Genomic DNA, 15,733 nt, shown 5'->3' on the forward strand with positions numbered 1-15,733 from the left:
AGCAGCCAGCAGGCTGCAGCTCAGGGTGACAGAGGGCTGTCTAGACCATCTGTGGGTTATTTCGCCACGTTCTACCTTGCTCTCCTTCAAGAAGAAATTGGCATTTGTACAGTAACTTCTTAAATAGAAAAGCCCCAAATAGGACAAACTCTGCATTTCCTGCTTCTGCGTTCTGAGTCCTGGGAGCTGCCGAGAGGACTGGCTCGGTGCAGAGGCTCTGACTCAGAAACCAGAGGGAGCCGGGCACAGTGGCGTGTGCTTGTAGTCTCAGGGGGCTGAGGTGGGAGGGTCTCTTGATCCCAGGAGTTCCAGGCTGCAGTGTGCTATGATCACACCTGAGAATAGCCACTGCACTCCAGCCTGGGCCACAGAGCAAGACCCTGTCTCTATTAACAAACAAAAGACAGCAGAGGGCACCTCCGCACGCAGACTGCAGCCCACACAGCCACCCTCTGCTGGGCCAGTGGCTCCTGACCAGTGCCTAACATAGGCCAGGGGCAGCGTGGGCCTAGGAGGCGGACAAGGTGGCAGCCCCTTACCTCCTGCTCGGGGGGCAGTGCGCACTGCTGCACAATGTACTCGATCATCGCCTCACCTCCAGGCTGCTCCAGATAGCCGTGGTGGGCCATGGCGCTGATCACCTGCACCACTGCCCGTTTCACCTGCCCAGAACAAATGGGAGATCAGGAAGGGGATGCAGAGACTGCCATGCCAGTCCAACCAGCAGACAGGAACCTCACTCTTCCTCCCACCCACATCCACGCATGTGCCCGCAACTGCAGCTACACTGACACCTGTACCTGCACCCAAACCTGGGCCTGCACCTGAATCCACACCTGTACCTGGACCTACTCCCACATCTGTACCTGGATCTACATGTACCCACATATGGGCCTGCACCTGTACCCACACCTATACCTACCTGTATCCACACCTGGGCCTGCACCCACATACCTGTGCCAATGCCCACACCTATACCTGCACCCACACTTGCACCTGTGCCTGCATCCATACCTGCACCTGTACCTACCTGCACCCACATCCACACCTATGCCTGCTCCCACACCCGTACCCGAACCTACCTTCCTTCACACCTGTGCCAGCACCAACACCCATACCTATAATTACCTGCATACACACCTAAGCCTGCACTCACACCCATATCTATACCTACCTACCTGGGTCTGCACCCACATCCGTACCTGGATGTACCTGTACCCACACCTGCACTTGTGCCTGTGTCTGCCTTTTTCTCTGTCCCTAGGCTGTGTGAAGGCCCCTTCGCCCCTGGAAGGCAGCCTTCCCGCCAGCTTGTGGATGTGCTCAGGTCTGTAGGGAAGGATTCTTTTCCTCCAGTTCCCCTTGCCTCCCGCCCCTGCTGCCAGAGGGGAGCATCTCACTTACTTTCCCTCCTCCATCCACTTCCATCAAGCTGCACCCCAACTCCAAGAGAGCTGCTCTGCTGAGGGCCCCACCCAAAGCCACCCTGCCCCCAACCCCCAGCCTCCTGGGCACTGGCAGCTGCCCTTCCCAGGCTCCAAATACACCCATCCCTCCGTCCGGGGCTCACCCTGGCCTCAGGGAGTGGGGCTGCCATCTTTCTGAGCTAGCTTCTCTCATGTGATCCCCATGTTTCCCGGGGTGTACCATAAATCTGGTACCTGAATCTGCAGTTATCACCCGAACAATCCTAGGAGTTGAGCCTGCATGTCCAGCCTCACCCAGTAACTATGCCTGGTGACTCGAAGCCACAGCCAGGCCAATGTGGCCCAACCAGCCCTTCCCCTGAGCCACGGCTTCTGCCCATGCTGCCCTCCCTGGAGATCATTTTCTCCAGCATCGCGACCATGCCTCTGCCCCTTCAGCTCTCAGGTCCAGCATCCCCACCCCGAGGAGGCTTCTCCGAGCACTTCTTCCTTGTGCTATCTCAGAGAACAGGGTGGGTGTGGAGGAGTGAGCCAGTTGGTCCCAGACTGCCCAGACTGTGTGCGTTTAGCCACCTGGCATTGCAGGCAGCGTCCAAAAGGACCAAAAGACCCTGTCAGGGGCACGTTGGGGAGAAGAGCTCTGAACGTTGGGGTGTGTGTGGAACACGTAAGGAGCACCGCAACAGATGTGGCATGGGGTCCGTTTCAGTAGCTTCTAGGGAAACAACAAGAGTCTCACAGAAGGACCCCAAGAGAAGGCCCAGCACAAAGGCTGGAGCAGCCCCCGAGAGGGCTAGGGGTCTCTGCTCCTCCTGTAGCAAGCAGGTCCTACCCAAGACAGCAGCCCCTGGGTAACGTGGGTGCAAACCTCGGTGCAGTCCTAACTTTCGCAAAGATCCACCCACCTAAAGCTAGGCCTGGCCTCTGCCCTGGGGTCCTGGGAGGTCATCACTAAGCCCAAACATCTGGCCTGGTAAGAATGTTCTTGTCCACCTGGGGTCTTGGGCCACACCAGATGGTCTCATGTGACAGGTGGGGGCTACGGGCCACGTGGCATCAGCTCCACCTCCAGAGGGGCTGGAGATAGCTCAGCCACGAGGGCGCTAACCGGGTCCACATGACAGACCCCAAGGCAGGAGCTTCCCTGGTTGTGATGCTCTGTGCGCACTGACCCACATTGCTGCTGTGAGGAGGGGCGGGGGGGTCTAACGCTGTCCGTGACCCCAGGGGAGGACGGCTGGGAGCTCTGTGTGTGGGCCCTCCTGGATTCTGTCCCAGGCACCCCAACCATGGCTGACATGGACCTGCATCCTTTTGCTGCAATCACCATGAGCAGAGCAGCACTGTGAGCTCCGGTCCTTCTAGAGAATCACGAGCCTGAAGGAGGGGCTAGGGACCTGCGGGCCTATAACTGGTGCCACTGTAGGGTAGCCTTGGGAACTGTTTCCTGAGTGAGATGTGGGAAAAGCACCAGCCACACACTGAATGGCACACTGTCGTCCTTTGTTCCCAAGCTCAGTCCAGCCGAGGGTGGTGGCCGCCTGGTTGGTGGGTGACCTCACAGCATGGCCTGGCCACACCCTGCAGCTGCCTGTGGTGTAGTGGTGCAGCCTGGGCTGGCCCATGTGGTTTACCTTGCTGTTGGTGTCCAGGAGAGGAAGCCTCATGGAAGACAGGATAAAGGGCTTTTTATCTTCCATCTGAGCAGCTGCAAGAAACAAACAGGACAGCTCAGCCTACCACTGAGCTGAGGACCTCAAGGTCCACATCCACATCACCAGGGGCCTGGCTTCCCCGTGGTCCCTGTGTAGGAGGAAGAGGGAGCATAAGCAAAGCATACCCACTTTTCTTCAGGGGACAAATGATTTACTTTCCTCAAATAACATCATTCTACCTAATTCAAAAGCTAAGTGGCTGGTAGTTTAGGGCGGTCGTAGAAGAATGGGCTTGAGTCAGGTACACCCAGGTTCCAACGCCAGGGAAGTTCCTTCAGTGGTTCTCAAGCGCTACAGCATCAGAACCACTGAAGGCGGATTAAGCACTGGGGACAGGGTCCTCTCCTGCTCCCGCCCCAGGCGCTGACTCAGCAGGTCTTGGGGGGCTCAGGTGTGCATTTCTCACACGTTCCAAGGTGAGCTAATGCTGCTGGTCTCGGAACCCCCTTGAGAACCATCAACAGGGCCTTCATTTCCTGATATTGAAATGGGGATAAAAAGTGGATATCAAAGAGTGGCTGAGAGACTATAAAAATGAAGGACACTGGGGACACTGCAAGTGCCCTCTGAGGTCCGCTGCACAGGACAGGACTGCTGTCCCACACGACAGTCCTTGGAGAGAAGGGTCATGAAAACCCAATGTCACAGATGAGGAACTGGAGGCCCTAGGGACTGTGGAGCCGCAAATGGCAGAGCTAGACACAACCTCTTCCTGCCTGGAATCCAGTGCCTAAAGCTGCTCATACGCCCTATACCCTGGCCCCTCAATGCGGGCACACCCGGGTAGAACGCCTTGTCTCTCACTGTCGGTTTCGAGGCCAGCTGCAGCTCTCTATGCCAGTGTTCCCCTAATTAATGCTCTGAGCTGGCATTTAGTGCTTCTTTGGGATCCCAACTGGTCCCTTCTCTGAGGGTTTGGGACACTCCCTTGTGGGAACTCCCCTGTCACATCTGGGGCGACTCCAGCCCTAGGTTAGGAGGATGAAACAGACATGTGCCATAGAAGCTCAGAAAAGACGGGTTCCAGATCTAACCATGAGACACACCATACTGCTTTTAGAAGATGCTGTAGAAGGATCTTCATAGCCTCAGAACTGGGAAGTATGGAAGGCAATAAGAAAAGATGTAAGGGGCTGGGCGCCGTGGCTCATAGCTGTAAACCCAGCACTTTGGGAGGCCAAGGTGGGCAGATCACCTGAGCCCAGGAGTTCAAGACCAACCTGGACAACATGGCCAAACTCCTTCTGTACTAAAAAATACAAAAATTGGTCAGGCACGGTGGCTCATGTCTGTAATCCCAGCACTTTGGGAGGCCAAGATGGGCGGATCACGAGGTCAGGAGATCGAGACCATCCTGGCTAATACAGTGAAACCCTGTCTCTACTAAAAATACAAAAAATTAGCCGGGTGTGGTGGTGGGTGCCTGTAGTCCCAGCTACTCGGGAGGCTGAGGCAGGAGAATGGCGTGAACCTGGGAGGCAGAGCTTGCAGTGAGCTGAGATCATGCCACTGCACTCCAGCCTGGGCAACAGAGCGAGGCTCTGTCTCAAAAACAAAAAGCAACAACAAAAAACCCCACAAAAATTAGCTAGGGGTAGTAGTGCACACCTATAGTCCCAGCTACTTGGGAAGCCAAGGCACAAGAATCGCTTGAGCCCAGGAGGTGGAGGTTGCAGTGAGCTGAGATCACACTGCCACACTCTAGACTGGGTGACAGAGCAAGATCCTATCAAAACATGGGAGGGGAGGAGGGGGGAGGGGAGGGGGAGGGGGGGGGGGGGGGGGGGGGGGGGGGGGGGGGGGGGGGGGGGGGGGAGGGGGGAGGGGGGAGGGGAGGGGGAGGGGAGGGGGAGGGAGGAGGGGGAGGGGAGGGGGAGGGGAGACGGGAGGGGGAGGGGAGACGAGGGGAGGCGGAGGGGAGACGAGGGGAGGGAGGAGGGGAGGAGAGGAGGGGAGGAGGGGAGGAGGAGGGGAGGGGAGGAGGAGGAGGGGAGGGAGCAGAGGGAGGAGGGGGAGGGGAGGGGGAGCAGAGGGGAGGGGAGGGGAGGTGGGGAGAGGAGAGGAGGTGGGGAGAGGAGAGGAGGAGGGAAGGGGGAGGGGAGGGGGGAGGGGAGAGGAGGGGAGAGGAGGGGAGGGGAGCAGAGGGGAGGGGAGGTGGGAGAGGAGGGGAGGGGGGAGGAGGGGAGGGGGAGCAGAGGGGAGGGGAGGTGGGGAGAGGAGAGGAGGTGGGGAGGGGAGAGGAGGGGAGGGAAGGGAGGAGGGGAGAGGAGGGGAGGGGAGGAGAGGAGGGGAAGGGGAGGAGAGGAGGGGAAGGGGGAGGAGAGGAGGGGAGGGAGGGGAGGAGGGAGGGGAGGGGAGGAGGGGTGGGGGAGGAGGGGAGGGGGAGGAGGGGAGGGGAGGGAGAGGAGGGGAGGGGAGGGAGAGGAGGGGAGGGGAGAGGAGGGGAGGGGGGAGGAGGGGAGGATGGTAAAGGACCAGTGAAGTTTGGTGAAGTTCAGAATTTCTGTTAATCAAAATAGTATGAGGAGAGCTGGAAGGACAGCCACTGTGGTGGACACAGAAAAGGGTGCAGGGAATTCCAACAAGCTGATGAGAACAAGACTCATCAACAGAAAGATGAAAGATGTGAACAAAAATCTCAACGGCCAACACCCATGCAACGCCACTGGGCTTCCCCGCTGGACAGAGAGACACAGGATGACGGCCTGACTGGAATAGGTGCAGCAGTCCGGTGCAAAACCTCATGAGAGTAAGGATGCTGGAACAGGTGGAATGCTTGCAGGCTGCTGGAGAAACTGGCATGGGGACTTTGGAAAACATCTCGGCATCATCTAAAAGGCAGAGGATACACACATCTAAGACCCAACAAGTCCATCTCAGGTAATGTTCCTGCACCAGAGGAGCTCTGACATATGCAAGGCGGCCTGTTTATGACAGCAAACTGCCAAGAGCCCGAGCGCACACCACACTAGGATAGGGGCAACGGGGTGCTGGCTTCCAAGCCGTGGGGCAGGACACAGCAATGATTGAATTGAGCAGACGGGCACTAACACAGCCACCCAGAGGGATCCTGGGCCGCTAACACAGCCACCCAGAGGGATCCTGACAACACCCTACTGGATAAAGAGGTAAAACACAGAAGAATACAGCAGTGTGATCCTATTTCTATAAAGTTCGGAAACAGGCAAGACCACATTATATTACTTAGGGACTCAAACAATGGTGGCAAAACTAAAACAATAAGGTCTGGTCCCACGAAAATTAGGCAGGTGTCGTCACGCACACTTGTCATCCCAGCTCCTCGGGAGGCTGAGGTGCAAGAATCGCTTGAACCCGGGAGGCAGAGGCTGTAGTGAGCCGAGATCGTGCCACTGCACTCCAGCCTGGGTGACAGAGCGAGACCGTCTCAAAAGAAAAGAAAAAAAACACCAACAACAACCAACAACAAGGTCTGGTCGAGTCAGTGACTGCCATGGAGGGGCTGATGGGCTCAGCTCAAACACGACTTCTTTAAACCCACCTGTGTGTTCTGAGAACTTTCAGCTTGGATAGAGTGAGCATTCCCTTATCTGAAATGCTTGGGACCAGATGTGTTTCAGATTTTGGGGACTTTCAGAGCTTGGAATATTTGCATATACATAATGAGAGTTCCCGAAAACGGGATGCAAGTCCAAACACAAAATTCATTTATGGTTCATATACAACTTATATACATAGCCTGGAGGTATTTCATACAGGATTTCTAAAATTTTGTGCACAAAACAAAGTTTGTGTACACTGAACTGTTAGAAAGCAAAGGTGTCACCTTTTAGCACCCATATGGACAATCTGTGGTTGTCTGCCACCCCTGTCACTCCTGACTAAATTTATATGCTACCAATAAGCAATCGTTTTGTTTTGTTTTTTTTAAGTGATGAGATCCCACTATGTTGCCCAGGCTGGTCTCCAACTCCTGGACTCAATCCTCCTACCTTGGCCTCCGAAAACGCAGGGATTACTGGCATGAGCCACCACACCCAGCTCAATAAGCAATCATTTCTTACACTTATTCACACATAAGAACTTAGCAATAGGCCGGGCGAGATGGCTTACACCTGTAATCCCAGCACTTTGGGAGGCCAAGGCAGATGGATCAGGAGGTCAGGAGTTTGAGACCAGCTTGACCAACATGGTGAAACCCCGTCTCTACTAAAGACACAAAAATTAGCCGGATGTGGTGGCAGGTGCCTGTAATCCCAGCTACTCAGGAAGCTGAGGCAGGAGAATCACTTGAACCCAGGAGGCGGAATTTGCAGTGAGCCGAGATCATGACACTGCACTCTAGCCTGGGCGACACAGCGAGACTCCATTTCAAAAAAAAAAAAAAAAAATAGCAGTAAAAAATATGACATACCATTAATACAATGAAGACATCATATGTTCAGGGTAACCAAGTGAACGGTGGGACCACCAGAACACCTGGAGCAGCCATTGAACAGCTGCAGCAGCAATCAACAGCAGCTTCCAGTCTCCACTCGCAAACAAGACCGTTGAGTACTGATGGCAAGGACACTGGACACTGTTTCTTCTTCTTCTTCTTCTTTTTTTTTTTGAGATGGAGTCTTGCTTTGTCGCCCAGGCTGGAGTGCAGTGGTGCAATCTCAGCTCACTGCAAGCTCCGCCTCCTGGGTTCATGCCATTCTCCTGCCTCAGCCTCCTGAGTAGCTGGGATTACAGGCGCCTGCCACCATGCCCAGCTAATTTTTTGTATTTTTAGTAGAGATGGGGTTTCACTGTGTTAACCAGGATGGTCTCGCTCTCCTGACCTCGTGATCTGCCCACCTCGGCCTCCCAAAGTGCTGGGATTACAGGTGTGAGCCACCATGCCAGGCTTTTTTTTTTTTTTTTTTTTTTTTGAGACAGGGTTTCACTCTTGCTGCCCAGGCTGGAGTGCAATGGTGCAATCTCAGCTCACTGCAACCTCCGCCTCCCAGGTTCAAGTGATTCTCCTGCCTCAGCCTCCCAAGTAGCTGTGATTACAGGCATGTGCCACCATGCCCGGCTAATGTTGTATTTTTAGTGGAGATGGGGGTTTCACCATGTTGGCCAGGCTGGTCTTGAACTCCTGACCACAGGTGATCCGCCTGTCTTGGCCTCCCAAAGTGCTGGGATTACAGGCGTGAGCCACCGCACCCAGCCGGTGTTTCATTTTTTTTTTTTTTTTTTTTTTTTGAGACAGAGTCTCGCTCTGTCGCTCAGGCTGGAGTGCAGTGGCACACTCTTGGCTCACTGCAAGCTCTGCTACCCAGGTTCACGCCATTCTCCTGCCTCAGCCTCCCGAGTAGCTGGGACTACAGGTGCTCGCCACCATGCCCGGCTAATTTTTTTTGTATTTTTAGTAGAGACGGGGTTTCACCATGTTAGCCAGGATGGTCTCGATCTCCTGACCTCGTGATCTGCCCGTCTTGGCTTCCCAAAGTGCTGGGATTACAGACGTGAGCCACCATGCCCTGCCCGTGTTTCATTTTTTAGGTGAGAAGAAACCTCAGATGCAGCTGAGGGTCCAGGAAGTGGTCCTCTAGGGAGGAGGGGCATTCTGCCAGATGCTTTTTAAAACGATTCCTCCAGGGTCATCTGCCTCACGAACAATGGTTTTTGTCTTAGACATCACTCTGATTTTGTACACTGCCATGGTTTCTTGCTCTGTTATGTGTCATGCTGCCAGCTCTTCAGTAAGCCCATCACACACTCACCACGGTGTTTCTGCACATTTTCTGTAGTGTTAAGGTCATCTTTATCATGATGTCAGTGTTCAAAAAGTTTCGAACTTTGGAACATTTGTGACTTCTAATTTTTAGATTACAGACACTTATCCTGTATTTGTATTTCCCAATAAAAGATTAAAAAGTTTGATGGTTAATAGTGAGTGTCAACTTAATTAGATTGAAGGATGCAGGGAAAGTATTGTTCCTGGGTGTGTCTGTGAGGGTATTGCCAAAGGAGATTAACATTTGAGTCAGTGGACTGGGAAAGGCAGACCCATCCTCAATCTTGGTGGGCACCATCTAATCAGCTGCCAGCACGGCCAGAATAAATGCGGGAAGAAGAACATGGAAAGACTAGACTGGCTTAGCCTCCCAGCCTGCATCTTTCTCCTGTGCTGGATGCTTCCTGCCCTCCAACATCAGACTCCAGGTTCTTCAGCTGTGGGACTAGGACTGGCTTCCTTGCTCCTCAGCTTGCAGATGGCCTATTGTACGACCCTGTGATCGTGAAACTCCCCTTCATATACACATCTATCCTATTAGTTCTGTCCCTCTAGAGAACCCTAATACAAAAACTTAAAGAACATAAACAAAAAACTCAATAGAAAAATGGACATGAGCCATGAGCAGCTGCCTCCCAGAAGAGGAGACAAGGGGAACAAACAATGGCTGGGGTGGTGGCGGCCCCACGCGAGAATGCAGAACACAAGGAAGCCAGGGTGCGGCTGAGGATTTGGGCCCATCCAGGCCCATGTCCCTGAGATTCAAGACAACAAACGAACTAAAAAGCACCAGGAAAAACCAAAAGTTACAGTCACCGATAACATTTCACATGCACTGGGGTTTACCTGCAATATTTTATTCACTCCTCAAGTTTATAGGGAGGCCAACTCCCTGCTAGGCCCTTTACAAGGCAGATGGGGCCTGCCCTCAAGTGGCTTATGTCCTAATGGAAAAGACACAAAGACAACCGGACAGTAAGTAAGATCACCGCACACTGTGGCAGCATCAGGAGAGGTGCAGACAAGAGGCTGAGAAACATATTCACGGGGGTGTCACATTGGAAGAAGGGGGTCAACACCAAAGGCTATTCTGAAAAGTGACGCTGAAGCTAAGACTCAACAGAAGAGAGCTGGCTATGTGGGAGCCACAGAAAGACGATTCCAGGCTGCAAGACCCTCCAACATCAGGCAGCGAAGTGTGGTCAAGGAGGGGTCCGTGGTGGGAGGATGGTCCAGGGAGCTGGTGGGAGCAGAAAGGCCATGGTGAGGAGCAGGGCTCTATTCCAACTGCAGGGCACTGCAGGACCAACATCAGGATATTCTATGAAATTACTGTGTTTTAAAGAAAAAGAAGAACATCTTTTGGACATCAGAAAACAAAAACAAAACAAAGAAACAAAAAAAACCCATGGCATCTAAGAGGATAGAAAATTAGATTATCATCAGACTTCGATAACAATGCTTTATGCCAGAATAGGGTTGCCAGATGAAATATGAGATGCTCAGTTAAATTTGAATTTCAGATAAACAACAAATAAGTTGTTTTTTTTGAGACAGAATCTTGCTCTGCTGCCCAGGCTGGAGTGCAGTGTGTGATCTTGGCTCACTGCAACCTCTGCTTCCCAGGCTCAAGTGATCCTCCTGCCTCAGCCTCCTGAGTAGCTGGGGCTACAGGCACACGCCACCACACCCAGCCAATTTTTGTATTTTTAGCAGAAATGGGGTTTCACCATGTTACCCAGGCTGTTCTTGAACTCCTGACTTCAAATGATCTGCCCACCTTGGCCTCCCAAAGTACTGGGATTACAGACGTGAACCACTGCTCCCAGCCCAGCAAATCATGTTTTCAGTACAAAAATGTCCCATACAGTATTTGGGGCATCCTGTTTATTTGTTTTTGCTAAATCTGGCAACTCTCTGCCAGAAGAATATGGAATAACTTAAGGCACTCAAGGAAATGTCAGCCAAGAATCCTGTAACTAGCAAAACCATCAACTATAAAAGGCACAATAAACTATGATCAGCAAGCGTGAGGTCGAGGATCATGTTCCCATGAACCCTTCCCATGGGACCTACAGAAAAAGAGCTTTGGACAACAAGAGTGGCAGAGAGCCATGAACAGAGGATGGGGCTGAGGGCCACATAGGCAATCGCCTGCAGAACCAACACCAAGAAAGCAGAGAAGGGCGAGCACGGGATGTAACAGCCATGGTGACTCAAACAACAGACGCAGGGCATGGCTGTTAGATCAGCAGGCTGTGGAGGAGCGCGTGCAGGGCAGTCCTCATGTTTCAGTCATGTGACTGGTGATGGCAACATCAGTGTTATTCCGGTGTTAGTGCTGCCTGTGTAACGAGATCAAACAATGGTAATTATGGGATAGTCCAATTCTATTAACCTTGAGAACTGGATTCTTGAGAACAGAGATAGAGATGTAACAGAAAAGAGGTTAGATGCTGTGGCTCATGCCTGTAATCCCGACACTTCAGGAGGCCGAGGCAGGTGGATCACTTGAGACCAGGAGCTCAAGATCAGTCTGGCCAACATGGTGAAACCCCATCTGTACTAAAAAATACAAAAATTAACTGGGTGTGGTGGCGCATGCCTGTAGTCCCAGCTACTAGGGAGGCTGGGGCACGAGAATCGCTTGAACCTGGAAAGCAGAGGTTGCAGTGAGCCACGATCCCACCACCGCACTCCAGCCTGGGGAACAAAGCAAGACTGTCTCAAAAAAGAAAAAAAAAAAAAAAGTAACGGAAAAGAGGTAAAAATCTCTGAGGTCCATATGTTGAACTGGAAGTATCAACATGAACTCATAAGGTATTTTATCTATCTACTGATAGAGCTATTTCCTAGCTCTGTCTACTGAAAAGGCCCAGGAAGAGTAACCATCCAGAAGAAATGAGCTCTCCAGAAACAGACTGTCTTAAAAGGTAACTTCTTGGCTAGGTGCAGTGACTCATACCTGTAATGCCAGTACTTTGGAAGGCCGAGGCAAGTGGATCACTTGAGCCCAGGAGTCCAGGACCAGCCTGGGCAACACAGTGAGACCCCATCTCTACAAAAAATAGAAAAATTAGCCAGGCGTGGTGGTGTGCACCTGCAAGTCCCAGCTACTTAGGAGGCTGAGACAGGAGGATTCCTTAAGCCCAGGAGGTTAGGGTTGCAGTGAGCTGTGTTTGAGCCGCTACACTCCAGCCTGGGCGACAGAGCAAGACTCCGTCTCAAAAACAAACAAACAAACAAAAAAACAACGCAGCTTCTCACTAAAAGGAACCAGGACTATTTTTGTAGAAATGGCCAATTCCAGGTCTAAAGCAAGAAATAGATGAAAGAAGCCTAAAACATGAGCTGCCGAAGACCAGCACGGCCGTGTCAGAGGGATTCAGATCTCAAGAGGCTGCCACTTGCCAAAGATGAGACGATCTGAGCTTCGATAATGGTGATGACTGCACTGCATCGAAGCCATCAAATGCGTCCTTCCAAACTACCTTTGGAGGGTGATAGGGAACCAATCCACTACCTTGAAAACTGATAAATAAAAACACAAAAGAATCAAGGGCTGAACCTGCCTTTCTTTTTCTTTTCTTTTCTTTTTTTTTTTTTTGAGACAGAATTTCACTCTTGTCGCACAGGCTGGAGTGCAGTGTTGCAGTCTTGGCTCACTGCAACCTCTGTCTCCTGGGTTCAAGCGATTCTCTGCCTCAGCCTCCTGAGTAGCTGGGATTACAGGTGCGCGTCACCATGCCTGGCTAATTTTTCTATTTTTTAGTAGGGAAGGGGTTTCACCATGTTGGTCAGGCTGGCCTTGAACTCCTGACCTCGTGATCCACCTGCCTCCACCTCCCAAAGTGCTGGGATTACAGGCATGAGCCACTGCGCCCGGCCAACCCTGCCTTTCTTATACGAACCATACCCCTGGGTAACCAGATGGTACCTGGGGCAAGTATCTCTTTGTCAAGGTGTTCCACTTAATGAAAAATAAATGATAGAATTATAGTATCATCCTCCCACCAATTAATTAATTAACGGGTACAGGCATTCAGCATCGATGCTGCTAAGACTGATGTTCAAAAGAGAGAATACCACATATCACACGACCCCTATCGTCTTGCCCAAGAGACTGAGCTAGTCTGAATCTGTTTCTGAATCCAGCTGCCAAGGTGCTAGAAATTCAGATGGCAAAGAAACACGTTGACTTGCACCTTGACAATGCAGTCAGCAAAACTCAATGATGAGCAAATCCACAGAACAAACAGCCAGGTTCTTCTACAGATAAATTATAAGAGAAAGAGAAGAACGGAGGGGAACCTGTAGCTTATGCGGGACTTAAATATGGGGAGTTGCTGTTTCACAGGCACGGAGTTTGTTTTCCAAGATGAAAAGAGTTCTGGAGGCAGATGGTGGTGACAGTTGCCTGACAATGAGAATGTACTTAACACTACTGAAGCATTTGCTTAAAAACTATTAAGAGGCTAAATTTCATGTTACATGTATTTTACAACACTAAAAATAAACAAAATCACCAATGGTCAAGTCTCCAAAAAAAGACTTAAATCTATGTAAAAATATATTTATATATTATTATCTCTATATAAATTTGAATATAGATATATATAGAGAGAGAGAGACAGAGTCTCCGTCTGTCACCCAGGCTGGAGTGCAGTGGCACGATCTTGGCTCACTGCAACCTCTGCCACCTGGGCTCAAGCGATTCTCATGTCTTAGCCTCCTGAGTAGCTGGGACAGGTATGCGCCACTACACCCAGCTAACTTTTGCATTTTTAGTAGAGACAAGGTTTCATCATGTTGCCCAGGCTGGTTTCGAACTCCTGGCCTCAAGTGATCTGCCCGCCTCGGCCTCCCAAAGTGCTGGGATTATAGGCCAATAATCCCAGCACTTTGGGAGGCCGAGGCGGGCAGATCACTTGAGGCCAGGAGTTCGAGACCAGCCTGACCAACATGGCGAAACTCTGTCTCCACTAAAAATACAAGAAAAAAAAAATGGCCGAGTGCATTGGCTCATGCCTGTAATCCCAGCACTTTGGGAGGCTGAGGCAGGTGGATCACCTGAGATCAGGAGTTCAAGACCAGCCTGGCCAACACGGTGAAACCCCGTCTCTACTAAAAACACAAAAATTAGCCGGGCGTGGTGGTGTATGCCTGTAATCCCAGCTACTCAGGAGCCTGAGGCAGGAGAATCACTTGAACCCAGGAGACAGAGGCTGCAGTGAGCCGAGGTCGCGCCACTGCACTCCAGCCTGGGTGACACAGTGAGACTTTGTCTCAAAAAAGAAAAAAGAAAAAAAAAAGTGTGATATTGGTGTAAGGAAAGAATAGAGTCCTGAAATATACCCACTAATATATGATGCTATAAGTTGAATTGTGGCCTCAAAATTCATATGTGCAAATCCCAATCCCTGTACCTCGGAACGTGACCTTATTTGGAAATAGTTACTGCAGAATTAATGAGTTGAGAGGGGGTCACAATGGAGTAGGGTGGGCCCTTCATCCAATATGGCTGGTGCCCTTATAAAAGGGGGATACAGGGATACAGACAGGCACACAGGAAAAATGCACGTGAAGATAAAACAGAGATCAGGGTAATAGAAAAAAAAAAAAAACCCACCACCCAGTCGGTGGTACTTTGTTACTGCAGCTGTTATATTAATACATAAGGTTACTTGATCTTCTACCAAGGCACAGAAGCAATTCAATGGAGAAAGTAAAGTCTTTTCAACAAGTGAGACTGGAACAACTGGACATCTATATAAAAATAACCTTGCAGGCCGGGCGTGGTGGCTCACGCCTGTAATCCCAACATTTTGGGAGGCCAAGGCGGGTGGATCACCTGAGGTCAGGGGTTTGAGACCAGCCTGACCAACATGGCAAAATCCTGTCTCTACTAAAAATACAAAATTAGCCGGTGTGATGGCATGTGCCTGTAATCCCAGATACTCGGGAGGCTGAGGCAGGAAAATCGCTTGAACCTGGGAGGTGGAAGCTTCAGCGAGCTGAGATCGCGCCACTGCACTCCAGCCTGGGCAACAACAGCAAAACTCTGTCTCAAAAAAAAAAAAAAAAAAATAGGGATTAAAAAAAAAACAACCTTGCCCCCTACATTTCACCCACACCCAAACATTAGTAAAAGATGAATCATAGACATAAATTTGCAAGCTCAAACAATAAAGCATCTAAAAGAAAATATAGAATATCTTCATGACTTCTGAGCAGGCAAAGGTTTCTTAGACCTAAAGGTACTAATCATAAAAACATATATTTATGTCTCTATGCATCCAATAAAGAACACTACAAAATAATCATAATAAAATGACAAAGAACCCAGTTGTTAAATGAACAACAGATGGGCATGGTAGTGCACTCCTGTAACCCAGGCTACTCTGGAGGCCAGGGCAGAAGGATCGCTTGAGCCCGGGAGGCCAAGGATGCAGTAAGCTATGATCACAGCACTGCACTCTAGCCTGGGTACCGTAGTGAGACTGTCTATCAATCAGTCAAAATGGGCAAAAGACCTGAACAGGGGCCGGGCATGGTGGTTCACGCCTGTAATCCCAGCACTTTGGGAGGCCGAGGTGGTTAGATCACGAGGTCAAGAGATCAAGACCATCCTGGCCAACATGGTGAAACCCCGTCTCTACTAAAAATACAAAAATTAGCTGGGCATGGTGGCGAGCGCCTGTACTCCTAGTTACTTGGGAGGCTGAGGCAGGAGAATTGCTTGAACCCGGGAGGCGGAGGTTGCAGTGAGCCAAGATCGCACCACTGGACTCCAGCCTGGTGATAGAGCACGACTCCATCTCAAAAAAACAACAACCGGCCCCCCA

The 15,733-nt window shown here is 51.1% G+C and overlaps 1 protein-coding gene across 16 annotated transcripts in view; it reads right to left on the minus strand.

Moving 5' to 3' along the window:
* The window catches only part of MROH1 (maestro heat like repeat family member 1), a 111,781-nt gene that overhangs the window by 37,770 nt on the left and 58,278 nt on the right, over positions 1–15,733 (minus strand). For all 16 annotated transcript variants that reach the window (XM_030804760.1, XM_030804766.1, XM_030804767.1 and 13 more), the window contains 2 exons: positions 3,062–3,135; positions 540–662 (listed from right to left, as the gene is read on the minus strand). In XM_030804760.1, coding sequence (XP_030660620.1) covers positions 540–662; positions 3,062–3,135 — 197 coding nt within the window. The remainder of the gene's footprint in view (positions 1–539; positions 663–3,061; positions 3,136–15,733) is intronic.

The sequence above is a fragment of the Nomascus leucogenys genome, chromosome 23 (assembly GCF_006542625.1).
Source record: "Nomascus leucogenys isolate Asia chromosome 23, Asia_NLE_v1, whole genome shotgun sequence".
Taxonomy (NCBI): domain Eukaryota; kingdom Metazoa; phylum Chordata; class Mammalia; order Primates; family Hylobatidae; genus Nomascus; species Nomascus leucogenys.